Here is a 13,621-nt window from a genome sequence, read left to right as displayed (position 1 = left end):
ACAGGTACATGTAAAAGTATGAAATTAGAACACTCCCTGACACCATACACAAAAATAAACTCAAAATGGATTAAAGACCTAAGTGTAAGGCCAGACACTATCAAACTCTTAGAGGAAAACATAGGCAGAACACTCTATGACATAAATCACAGCAAGATCCTTTTTGACCCAGCTCCTAGAGAAATGGAAATAAAAACACAAATAAACAAATGGGACCTAATGAAACTGAAAAGCTTTTGCACAGCAAAGGAAACCATAAACAAGACCAAAAGACAACCCTCAGAATGGGAGAAAATATTTGCAAATGAAGCAACTGACAAAGGATTAATCTCCAAGATTTACAAGCAGCTCATGCAGCTCAATAACAAAAAACCAAACAACCCAATCCAAAAATGGGCAGAAGACCTAAATAGACATTTCTCCAAAGAAGATATACAGATTGCCAACAGACACATGAAAGAATGCTCAACATCATTAATCATTAGAGAAATGCAAATCAAAACTACAATGAGGTATCATCTCACACTGGTCAGAATGGCCATCATCAAAAAATCTAGAAACAATAAATGCTGGAGAGGGTGTGGAGAAAAGGGAACCCTCTTGCACTGTTGGTGGGAATGTAAATTGATACAGCCACTATGGAGAACAGTATGGAGGTTCCTTAAAAAACTAAAAATAGAACTACCATACGACCCAGCAATCCCACTACTGGGCATATACCCTGAGAAAACCATAATTCAAAAAGAGTCATGTACCAAAATGTTCATTGCAGCTCTATTTACAATAGCCAGGACGTGGAAGCAACCTAAGTGTCCATCATCGGATGAATGGATAAAGAAGATGTGGCACATATATACAATGGAATATTACTCAGCCATAAAAAGAAATGAAATGGAGGTATTTGTAATGAGGTGGATGGAGTTAGAGTCTGTCATACAGAGTGAAGTAAGTCAGAAAGAAAAAAACAAATACAGTATGCTAACACATATATATGGAATCTAAGGGAAAAAAAAAAGGTCACGAAGAACCTAGTGGCAAGACAGGAATAAAGACACAGACCTACTAGAGAATGGACTTGAGGATATGGGGAGGGGGAGGGGTGAGATGTGACAGGGTGAGAGAGTGTCATGGACATATATACACTACCAAATGTAAAATAGATAGCTAGTGGGAAGCAGCCGCATAGCACAGGGAGATCAGCTCGGTGCTTTGTGACCACCTAGAGGGGTGGGATAGGGAGGGTGGGAGGGAGGGAGATGCAAGAGGGAAGAGATATGGGAGCATATGTATATGTATAACTGATTCACTTTGTTATAAAGCAGAAACTAACACACCATTGTAAAGCAATTATACTTCAATAAAGATGTTTAAAAAAATAAAAATAAAAATAAAGATATAAAACTTACATTTAAAAACAAGAAAAATCTCCAATCAACAACCTAACTTTACAACTTAAGGAACTAGAAAAAGAAGAAAAAACTAAACTCAAAGCTAGCAAAAGGGAGGAAGACTAAAGATTTGAGCAGAGACAAATGAAATAGAGAACAGAAAAACTATTACAGAAATCAATGAAACCAAAAGTTGGTTCTTCAAAAAGATCAGCAAAATGGAGAAACCTTTAGCTAGACAGACTACGAAAAGAAAGAAGATTCAAATTACTAAAATCAGAAATGCAAGTAGAGGGAATTCCCTGGTCCAGCGGTTAGGACTCCACGCTTTCACTGCCCAGGGCCCGGGTTCAGTCCCTGGTCAGGGAACTAAAATCCCACAAGCCACGTGGCATGGCAAAAAAAAAAAAAAAAGAAAGAAAGAAAAAGAAATGCAAGTAGAGACATTACTGGCAATTCCACAAAAAGAAAAATGATTATAAAATGAGTACTATGAACAACTGTACACCAGCAAATTGGATAACCTGGATGAAACAAATTCTTAGAAACATAACACCTACCAAGACCAAATCACAGAGAAATAGAAAAACTGAAAAGACCTCTAACTAGTAAGGCCGTTGAATCAGTAATTTGAAATCTCCCAACAACAAGTCCTGGAACTGATGGCTTCACTGGTGAATTCTATCAAACATTTAAAGAAGAATTAATACCAATTCTTCCTAAACTGTTCCAAAAAAACTGAAGAGGAAGGAACACTTCCTAACTCATTCTATGAGGCCAGCATTACCATGATACCAATGCCAGACAAAGACACTACAACAAAACTACAGACCAATATCCCTTATGAATGTTGATGCAAAAATTCTCAATGAAATACTAGCAGGCAAAATTCAATGGCATATTAAAAAGATTATACACCATGAACAAGTGGGATTTTTTTCACAGACTGCAAGGGTGGTTAAGCATACAAAACATGATCAATGGATGTTAACTAGACTTATTGCGGTAGTCATTTCACAATATATACAAATATTGAATCATTGTGCTGTACACTTAAAACTAATATAATGTTATATGTCAATTATATCTAAAGGAAAAAAAAAGCAGTTGACACTATGATACCGGTGTTCTGATTTGGAGACTTAAATTGGCTTAGTTCCATACTTATACTATGTTCAGTATTTCCCCATCACACATCCCTCCATCACTTTTACAACTTGCTTCAAGGAGTGATCATTTATGTCCATGTATGATTCCACAATTTGAGGGCAAGAATTGGATATTGATCATCTTTGCATTCCCCTAGCCTACTGGTAAATAGAATGTGCAATTAACAACTTTATAAGGTAGTAAAGGCCATCATAATTTGCCCCCAATCTAATTTTATAGCCACTTCCTGTGTTATTCTCTACGCACTCTTCACTCTAATTACACTGAATTAACACTGCTATAGATTAACACTGCTACTGGTGCAACCCTGATAATGTACACATCATTGTGAAATGAATGTACTATACTTCTTGGGAGAAATGGAAAAACATAACCCATGATGCCTGCTTATACATACTCCCCTTACATACAGAACACGCCCAATAAATGCAAGCTCAGTAAATAAACACCTGAGTGGCTATGGTAGATGACATTCACATCTTCTGAGTCCCAATTATGTGCATGAGATTATTATATATATATATACATATATACATGTTAAATCATGTGTTCCTTACAAGAGAAAACTCACAATATCCCATATATCTGTTCTATGTCATATTTTCCACAAAGGCAATTGATTATTTCTCCAATGTCTATTTTCTCAACTAAAATATAAGCTTCATAAAGATAGGAATCTGCCTTTCTCAATCCTTTCTGCATTTCCAGGGCCTATTAAAACATCTGGCACACAATAGGCATTCAACAAATAACTATTGGCCGAATGAATGAATAAATAGTCCTATGAGCTAGGTATTATTACTTCAGTTTTGCTGATGACAAAACTAGAACACTAAATGACTTGCCCAAATTAACATGGCTAAGAAAGTGGCAGAACCAGATTTAAGTGCACAGTTTTTCAACATTCAATGTAATATCTGCTTTTCATTGGTGCCTAATAAAGAGCCAGTTTTGTTGCCCAAAGTAGTTCTACAAATCCCTGTGAACTTCTCACAAGAAAATTTTAGCAAGCTTCATCATGGTTTCTTCTTAAAGATAGCGAAAAGGTAATACTAAATACGTGACTAAGGTTATCCTTGGCTTTTTAAAAGAATAAGAGGTGCAGCATATTTATCTTCTGAGCAGCCGTGTAGAAGGTTCAGAGACCAGTTTTAGCAAAGTGACTAGGCAATTCTTGAGCATCAGTTTTGTTATGTATGATAGGCCTTGAATTATTTCCATCTGTACTTTGGTTCTACTTTCTATATGTTGCAAATTGATCATGTTCTTGACATTTCTAACTTTATCACTAGAGTCTCACTTATAATATCTGAAGACAATTAGATAATTGTTGATAAATATCTAGTAAACAATAATGATATGAGAATGAGGCCTTTTAAGGGACATGAAGCACAATTACGTGTTTGATGTTTGTTTTCTATGACTCAGCATCAATCCCTTGGAATGAAATGAAAATGATATTATTAAACTTTTCTAATCAGAAAATTTTTCACCAGATTTGTTCCACATAGATTTAGGTAATATACTACTCTGCTGTGGTTAAGTTCACAAACATATTTCATCAAAAAAAAAAAAAAAGGGAGGAAGGGAGGTATTGTTCGGTGTAATACACTACATTAATAGAATGAAGGGGGAATAACACATGATCATATCAATTGATGCAGAAAGGCATTTGACAAAATTCAACACTTTTTCATAATAAAAACACACAACAAACTAGGAACAGAAGTAAACTACCTCCACATAACAAAAGCCATAAGAAAAACCCACAGCAAGTATCATACCCCATGGTAGAAGACTGAAAGCTTTTCCTCTAAGATCAAGAACAAGACAAGGGGAACTTCCACTGGCAGGGGCATGGGTTCAATCCCTGGTCAGGGAACTAAGATCCTGCGTGGCGCGGCTGGGAAAAAAAAAGAACGAAGAAAGGATATTGGCTTTCATCACTTCTATTCAACATAGTCCTGGAAGTTCTAGCCAAAGCAATTAGGCAAGAAAAAGAAAACACATCCAAATAAGAAAGGAAGTAAAATGTTATCTGTTTACAGATGATATGCTCTTACATGTAGAAAACTCTTAAGATTACACACACACACACACACACACAAACACACACATAAACCTGCTGGAGAGAATAAATGAATTCAGCAACTGAGCAGGATACAAATCAACACATGAAAAACAGTTGTATTTCTATACACTAACAATGAAGAATCTGCAAAAGAAATTACAAAAACAATTCTACTTACAATAGCATCAAAAAGAATAAAATACTTAGGAATTAATTTAATCAAGGAAGTGAAAGACTCGTACAATGGAAACTATGAAATACTACTAAAAGAAATTAAAGAAGACATAAATAAATAGAAACATATCCCATGTTCACAGATTGGAAAACTTAATATTGTTAAGTTGTCAATATTATTCAAAGTGATCTACAAAGTCAATGCAATCCCTATCAAAATCCCAGGGAATTCTCTGGTGGTCCAGTGGTTAGGACTTGGCGTTTTCACTGCCATGGCCCAGGTTCAATCCCTGGTTGGGAACTAAGATCCCACAAGCTGTGCAGTGCAGCCAAAAAAAAAAAAAAACCCAAAAAACAAAAACAAAACAAAATCCCAATTTTTTTTTTTTTTTTTTGCAGAAATAGAAGAACTCATCCTAAAATTCATATGGAATCTCAAGGGACCCCAAATAGCCAAAACAATCTTAGAAGAAAAAAAAACAAAGAAAAGAACAAAGCTGAAGGACTCACATTTCCTAATTTCAAAACTTCTACAAAGCCACAGTAATCAAAACACTGTGGCACTGACATAAGACAAACATACAGACCAAAGAGGCAGAGTAGAGAGCCCAGAAATAAACCCTTGCATAGACAGTCAAATGGTTTTGACAAGGGTACTAAGACGATCCAATGGGGAAAGGACAGTCTTTTTTAAAAATGGTGCTGGGAAAACTGGATATCCACATGCAAAAGAATGAAGTTGGACCCTTATCTAAACCATACATGAAAATTACCTCAAAATGGATCAAAGACTTAAATGTAAGACCTAAAACTATAAAACTCCTAGAAGAAACATAGGCAAAAGCTTCATAACACAGGACTTGGCAGTGATTTCTTGGATATGGCACCCAAGGCACAGGTAACAAAAGAAAAAATAGACAAATTGGAAATTTTTTAATGAAAATTTTAAAATTTTGCAAATCAAAAGACAAGTAAAAGTAAAAAAGGCAACCTACAGAATGAGATAAAATATTTCCAAATCATATATCTGATAAGAATTAGTATCCAGAATGTAGAGTACTCATAAAATTCAACAACAAAATAACCCAATTCAAAAATGGGCAAAGGACTTGACATTACTTCAGAGAAGATATACAAATGGCCAATAAGCACATGAATTGATGCTCAACATCACTAATCATTATAGGGAATTGCAAATCAAAACTACAATCATTTTGTACTAAATTACCATACACCCATTAGGATGCCTACTATCAAAAACACAGAAAATAACAATATTGGTGAAGACGTGGAGAAATTTGAACCCTTGTGCACTGTCGGTGGGAATGTAAAGTGGTACAGCCATTGTGGAAAAACAGAATGGAAGTCTCTCAAAAAATTAAAAATAGAATTATTATATAATCCAGCAATTCCACTTCTGGGTATATACCCAAAAGAATTGAAAGCAGGATCTTGAAGAGATATTTGCACACCTATGTTCATAGCAGTAGTGATATTCATAAGAGCTAAAACATGGAAGCAACCCAAGTGTCCATCAACAGATGAGTAGATAAGCAAAATGTGGTATATACCTATAATGGAGTATTATTCAGCCTTAAAAAGGAAGGAAATTCTGACACATGTTACAATACGGATGAACCTTGAGGACATCATGCTAAGTGAAATAAAGCAGTCACAAAAAGACAAATACTGCGTTATTCTACTTATAGGAGGTATCTACAGTAGTCAAAATCACAGAGACAGAAAGTAAAATGGTGGTTGCCGGTGGGGGGGGGGGAGGGGAGGGGTCGGTAGGGGACAAAGTAGGGCGGTGGGGAATTATGTTTAATGGTATAGAGTTTCAGTTGTACAAGATCAAAAGAGGTATGGTGATAGAGGGTAAAAACAAACACACACACAATACACACACACACACACACACACCCTAATAAAACCTACTGTAAAGAGTGTATGCTGTTCCACTTACAGAGAGCATGGCAGAATAGGGAAAGAAAAGCCACAAGCTGCTATATCAGGACCAGGCGGGGTCCATGAGGCTAGTCCCCAAGGCAGTGATGAGATGGGGCTGAGCAGTTACAGCCTGCACAACGAATCAGTGCCATCATTCCAGAAAGTCTCAACTGGAAGAGCTTTGCGGAGTCATCCATCCAGGCCTCATGTTACAAATAAGTCAAGGTCTTGAGTCCCACTGTGGTGGCAAAAAAGACCAGAATTCTCAAGACTGATCTGGTCTCATCACACACTGGCTACAGCTTGGCCACAGATTCACTGGTCACCTGGAAGTCCATCCACACCTGTGAGCCTCAGCATCCTCTTTGGGAGCCCTCAGTCCTCACCAATCCAGGGTCCCTGCTCCTAACCAGCTGGCTGACATGGCCACTGATGAGACCAACCTGTTGACCAATTCCTCTCATTGTTTTCACTCTGCACAGCTACTTCAGTGAATCCAGGGCCTCTGGGAGGTGATAAACCTCTCCATTCTTCCCCAGGTTCTCTGACCAACCCCAGAAAGATGTAGGGGTAAGCAACAAATATATAATTGCATAAGATACCAGATCATTAAATTGCTCCTGAAATAATTAAAATCCTAAAACAAAACCTACATTGAGGGACTTCCCTGGTGGTGCAGTGGTTAAGAATCCGCCTGCCAATGCAGGGGACACGGGTTCGAGCCCTAGTCCGGGAAGATCCCAAATGCCGCAGAGCAACTAAGCCCATGCGCCACAACTACTGAGCCAGCGCTCTGGAGCCCATGAGCCACAACTACTGAAGCCTGCACGCTCTAGGGCCCGCATGCCGCAACTACCAAACCCACATGCTGCAACTACTGAGGCCCGCACTCCTAGACCCCGTGCTCCGCAACAAGAGAGGCCACTGCAATGAGAAGCCTGCGCACCGCAACAAAGAGTAGCCCCCGCTCGCCACAACTAGAGAAAGCCCGCGTGCAGCAACAAAGACCCAACGCAGACAAAATAAAAACGTACACTGAAAGGACCAGTAGTACTAGGATTACAGACCTGACTCTATCTGGGTTTTGGTTAGAGGCTCTGGGGCCACAGGATGCTGGGGACACATGTCAACTGAGCACCAATGGCCAGCAGACTGCAAGCAGAGTCCCGTTCTGGGTAGGATGTGCTCTGGTCCCCAGTCTACACTCATCTATGACTCCTGGTGTCCATGACACTAAGATCAGTGGTGCAGACCAGGTGACTTCCTTCTGCCCTGGTTGAGTAATAATCCACCTTCCCCAGGAAAAGGGAGAGAGCTGGAGTGAGGAAGACATCTGGCTTCTAAAGGCGTTTAAAATGATGCAGGTAAGAAAATATTGACATGATAATTAAGTAAAACTGTATAGACAGCATGAACTCAAACATGCCAAGTATATACCTACCCTATAGTTAAAGGAAAGACAGGGAAGAGGCATGCCAAGAGATTATCCCCTGTGGTCATCCCTCTGTGGTGGGATTGTGGTGGTTATTTTATTCTTTATTCTTTCCTCTATTTTTTCAGATATTCAAAATTACTTTTACTTGAATTTTTTTCAGATATTTTTCAGATATTCAAAATTACTTTTATTAAAAGAAAAAAAGGCATGTCTCTTTCTCACTCTAAAATCCGGCTGCAGGGTCAAGCCTGGAAGTGAAAATTGTCTTTTGCAGGCCTAATTTCTTTCCTGGGAAAACCCAGATAATAGCTATGCACCGAATGGGATAATAGACCAGAGTTCACCAAAATGTGTGGGGCACTTCCGAACTGTTGTAGAAAAATACTATTACTCTCGCTCCTGATCTGGGTGTTTAATATTTCACACAGATAGACATAATATCGCTGACAAGGATATGAAGGAGGAAAAGTTAAGGATTTAAGTCTATTATCAGACACTCTGGCAGGCTCCCACTCTGCCATCACTCCCAGCAGAGCAGAAGTGTTACTACTGAAAGATACATTCACAGCTAGGGCTAAGAGAGATCCAGAACATAACTATGGTTCATATGGCCCTGAACCCAACACAACACAAACACACCCAAGAACCCAACTCAGACACACACACCAGGAGCCTATACGCATGTCCTACACACACACACCCAGGCCCAATGTCTGCGCACACAATGCAGAACTCAACATGAACACACACATACACAGAACCTTCCAGGTGCACACACGCTCCAAATACAAATAACATGCACACTCATCCCTAAGACCCAACACAGGCGCACACCCCTCAGACCCAACACAGGAGCACACATTCCTCAGCACCCAATTCAAGCGCTCACACACCTCATATACCATCCAGGTACACACGCCACAACCCAACACAGACACACACCCCTCAGACCCGACACAGGAGCACACATTCCCCTCCTACCCAACATGGGAGCAGACCCCTCTGAACTCAACGGGTACACAACCATCAGTTTTAACACCAGCACACACACAACCCTCAAAACCATCAGAGACAGACAACCTTCAGAACCCAACACACATACACACCTCTCAGAGTCCAAACAGGCACACATACCCCTCAGAACTCAAAACAGGCATGCACGCACGCACGCACGCACACACACACACACACCACTCAGAACCCGACATGGAGGCACATACCCCTCAGAAACCAGCCGGGGCACACGCTCCTCAGACTCATATGGGAACACACTACTCAGAACCCAACACATGCAGACGCCCTTCAGAACGAACACACACACACACCCTCAACACCCAACACAGACACACCACTGAGAACCATCAGACACGTAACCCACAGACACAACATGAACACACACACCCCTGAGAACCAACAAGGACTCCACTCCTCAGAACCAACACGGCACACTTTCCTCAACCGAACACGGACGCAAAAACTTGAGATCCAATATGTGCAGCACACACTCAGACACGACACAGGCACACACTCATCAACCCAACACAGAGACACGCACCCCTCAGATCCAACACAGGCGCACGCACGCCTCAGAACCAATACGAACAAATACCCTTTATACCAAAAGTGGGCACACACCACTCAGAACCCAACTAGGAAACACAATCCTCAGTGCCAACAAGCACACATATCCCTCAGACCCACCATGAACACACACCCATCAGAACCAACACAGACACACAGCCCACAGACCCCAGTCAAACACACACACCCCTCAGACTCCAACACACACAAACATACCTCAAAACCAACACAAACACATACCCCTTAGAATTAACATGGACACACATAACCCTCAAATGCAACACAGGCACACAGCCCTCAGAACCAAAATGAGCACATAACCCTCAGAATCAACACATACACACACCCCTCAACACAACTGGGGAAACACACCCTTCAGAACCCACCATGGGAGCAGACGCAGCCCCGGACTCTACACAGGGGCACACACACAACTCAGACCCAATAGGGATAAACACATCCGGAATCAACACAGACACACACCACTCAGACCCAATACAGACGCACACCCTTTCGAATCCATACAAGCACAAACACCTCTCCGAACTGAACACGGGAAGACACAGCCCTCAGACCTAACATGGGAGCAGATCACTCAGAAACCGATATGACACACACCCAAGAACCAACGCGGACACAACAACCCTTAGATCTAGGTGCACAACCCCCTGGAACAGAAACGGGCATACACACCCTCCAGAACCCAACTCAGAAACACACACTCGTCAGAACCAACACAGAAATACACAGCCTTCAGAACCAAAACAGACAGGTACGCCCCTGAGAACCAACGATGACAAAACAAGCCTCACACCCACACAGGCACACACATCCCTCAGAATCCAACACGGGCCCACACAACACTCAGAACTCAACACAAACGCACATCCTTCAGAACCAACACAAACACATGTCCCTCAGAACCAACACGGACAGACACAACCCTCAGAAGCCAACGAGGGAGCAGACCCCTCTACGTAACCCAAACACACAACCCTCAGAACCAACATGACACACAACCCTTCACTAACACAAGTGCACAGACCCCTTAGAACCCAAGAGAGGTGCAAGCATACCCTAGAACCCAACACGGGCACACGCACTCCTCAGAACCCTCATGGACACACAACCCGCAGACCCTGCATAGGCACACATACCCCTCAGAAGCCAGCACACAAATGCACACCCCCGAAATAACACAGACACACGCAACACTAAGAACCCAACATGGCCGCACCCAGCCCTCAGACCCAACGTTGGAGCGGACACAACTTTCATAACCAATATGGACACACACCCCTCAGACCCAACGTGGTAACACCGCACACACACCCCTCAGGTTCAACTCGACACACCTCCCTTATAACCGGAACGGACGAACACCCCTCAGAACCGACAGGGTCACACACACCTCTCAGCACCCGAGTCAGCGATACACACCCCTTCAAACGCAACACGGTCAGACCCCTCAAAACCCAACAGGCACACACCCCTCAGACCCGACACAAGCGCACAACCCCGTCGGAACTCAAACAGGCAGACACAGCCCTCAGAGCCAACGCGGGAGCAGACGCCTCGGAACACAACCCAGACACACACCCTCAGAACCCGACACGACGCACAGCCCTCACGCCTAACGCGGCGCGCACCCGCCCAGAGCCCCCCAGACGCAAACCGCTCAGACCCACCCAGACCGCACAGCCCTCACGCCCGACGGGCGCACACGCTCCGGGGACACGGCGGGCACGCGGCTCGCGCGGCCCCCTGGCGGCCCCTCCGCCGCCTGCGCCCTCTCCGCCCCGCACCTGGCGCAGCGCGGCCTCCGCGGCGCCGCCGTCCCGCTGCCGCAGCTGCTCCCGGAAGCGCGCCACCTGCTCCAGCAGCGCGTCCACGAGCGACGGCGCCGTGTCCCCCTCGAGCGCGGCCAGACGGGCGCGGAGGCGCGCTATGAGGACGTCCCGGGCGGCCAGCTGGTCCTGCAGGCGCCTCAGCCGCTGCCCCGCCTCGTGGTACAGGCCGCAGAGCGCGACAGCAGCTCGCGGGGCGCCCTCCCGCCCGCCGGACCCCGCGTTCCCAGACGACATGGCTCCGGGCCTGGCCGGGAGGGCACGGGCCGCCGGCAACTTCCGCGCCGGGCCTGGGCGGGAGGCCCACCTTCCCGGAACTTTTCCCGGCGCGCCCCGCCCCCCGCGGAGATCCCGGGCCCGCCCCCCTGCCGAAAGGCCAGGCCCCGCCCCCGCCCCCCGGAGAGCTTGGCCCCGCCCCCCGCCGAGAGGCCAGGCCCTGCCCGCCGCCGGGAGCGTGGCCCCGCCCCAGTCCTATCCCGCCCGGGGCCCGCGGCCTCTCCGCCGGCGGGTGACTGGCCTGTTCCACCCGCCCCATCGCCTCGCGTCGGGGAGCTTTCGGAGACTCGGGCCCGGGCGAGGAGAGGGGTCAAACGGCCTGCGATGTAGTTACTGATGGAAGGGAAAGAAGGGGCCAAAGACGACCCCAAGTGTTAGCCCCGAGCGTGGGTCCGAATCCCCGGGCTGCAGGCCGGCTGGCCACACCGAGCACCAGGAAAACGGCGACCTTCCACGAGCTGAGCCCAGCGAGGTGCTGAGCATGCTCTGACCCCGCATCCCCTCTCTAAGGTCGCAAGAAGTATTCTTAGGGCAGAAGGCAGGAGGGAGCTGGCCCTTTCCCGTCCTCGTTTCTCCATCCCTTTCCTTCCCCCTAGCTCCCCAGACCAACTCCGAGGGGTTTTCCGTGGCTCCACGGCTATTTTCTTTTTCAAAGTCTGAGTGTGCTCGGCAATGATCCCCAAGCACACCTGTGATCTTTCAAAGGTTCCCTCCCACAGGCTCCTCTGCTGGCCCCTGCCCAGAGCTGCCCTGCTCGCCAGGTCCCCTGAGAGCAGCATGGCGTGTTTTCCCCTTTTTGTAACCCATACCCAAGCTTGGGCTGAGCCCGGGGAGACACCCACAGGCTGGTAGAATCAGACAAGTATAAGCGAAGCCAGCTCACACTTCCTCCGCTGCAGAGGGAAGGTCAAAGACAGTTGCCCTGCTTACCCCATAGGTGTGCTGTGGGGATTAGAGGATGGAGTGCAGAGTGCCTGCCCCTTCGAGCCCACAGTCCACGTGACTAAGGTTAGGAACGACACACTCTTGTTGGCTGGAGCAGTGATGGAGAAAACCAAGTAGCAGTGGCCCCAGAGCTGTTAGAGATAGGTGAGTCGTCATTGCTATTGATGTAAGTGTAACCTCCCACATGTCACTCAACTGCCCTTGAACCTGGTTCTCACCTGTAAAATGGGCATCCCAGTCTCTCATCTAACATTCTGGGGGTCACACGTACTTCGAAATTCAGAATCTTTGGATTTGATATAGGTACATATAATTGGGGTAGCCAGCATCCAGAAAGGATCCCACTCCTGGGATTCACGCTCTTGTGATTTCACCCTCTGACACACTGAATAGGGCTGACCTGTGTAAGCACCAGGATATTGCAGAAATGATGGAGTGATTTCTGCAGCTGGGTCACAAAAGACATTGCCTCGCCCTCTCTTAGATCATTCCCTCTGGGGGGAAGCCACCCATCGTATCGTGAAGACACTCAAGTAGCCCTGTGAAGAGGTCCATGTGATAAGGACATGAGACTTCATGCCGGTAGCCAGCATCAACTTGCCTGCCATAGTAATTGAGCTACCTTGGGACCACATCCTACACCCCCAACACGCATCTTAACTGTGACCTCATGGGAAACCCTGGGCCAGAACCACCCAGCTCAGCTACTTCCACATCCCTGGCCCACAGAAGCTGTCTGACATAATAAATGTTTATTGTTTTAAGCTGCTGACATTTGGAGTCA

General features: G+C 45.1%; 1 protein-coding gene across 1 annotated transcript in view; it reads right to left on the bottom strand.

Annotated features, from left to right (window-relative positions):
• TNIP2 (TNFAIP3 interacting protein 2) overlaps nt 1-12,151 on the bottom strand; it is a 34,294-nt gene extending 22,143 nt beyond the window's left edge. Inside the window, 2 exon segments of the mRNA XM_059923730.1 lie at nt 11,575-12,027; nt 12,029-12,151. Of these exon segments, the coding sequence (XP_059779713.1) occupies nt 11,575-12,027; nt 12,029-12,151 (576 nt within the window).
• Between the last annotated feature and the right edge of the window lie 1,470 nt (nt 12,152-13,621).

The sequence above is a fragment of the Balaenoptera ricei genome, chromosome 5 (genome assembly GCF_028023285.1).
Source record: "Balaenoptera ricei isolate mBalRic1 chromosome 5, mBalRic1.hap2, whole genome shotgun sequence".
In the NCBI taxonomy this organism is placed as follows: Eukaryota; Metazoa; Chordata; class Mammalia; order Artiodactyla; family Balaenopteridae; genus Balaenoptera; species Balaenoptera ricei.
Note: the sequence above shows the minus strand (reverse complement) of the source record. Positions and strands in the feature narration are given on the sequence as shown.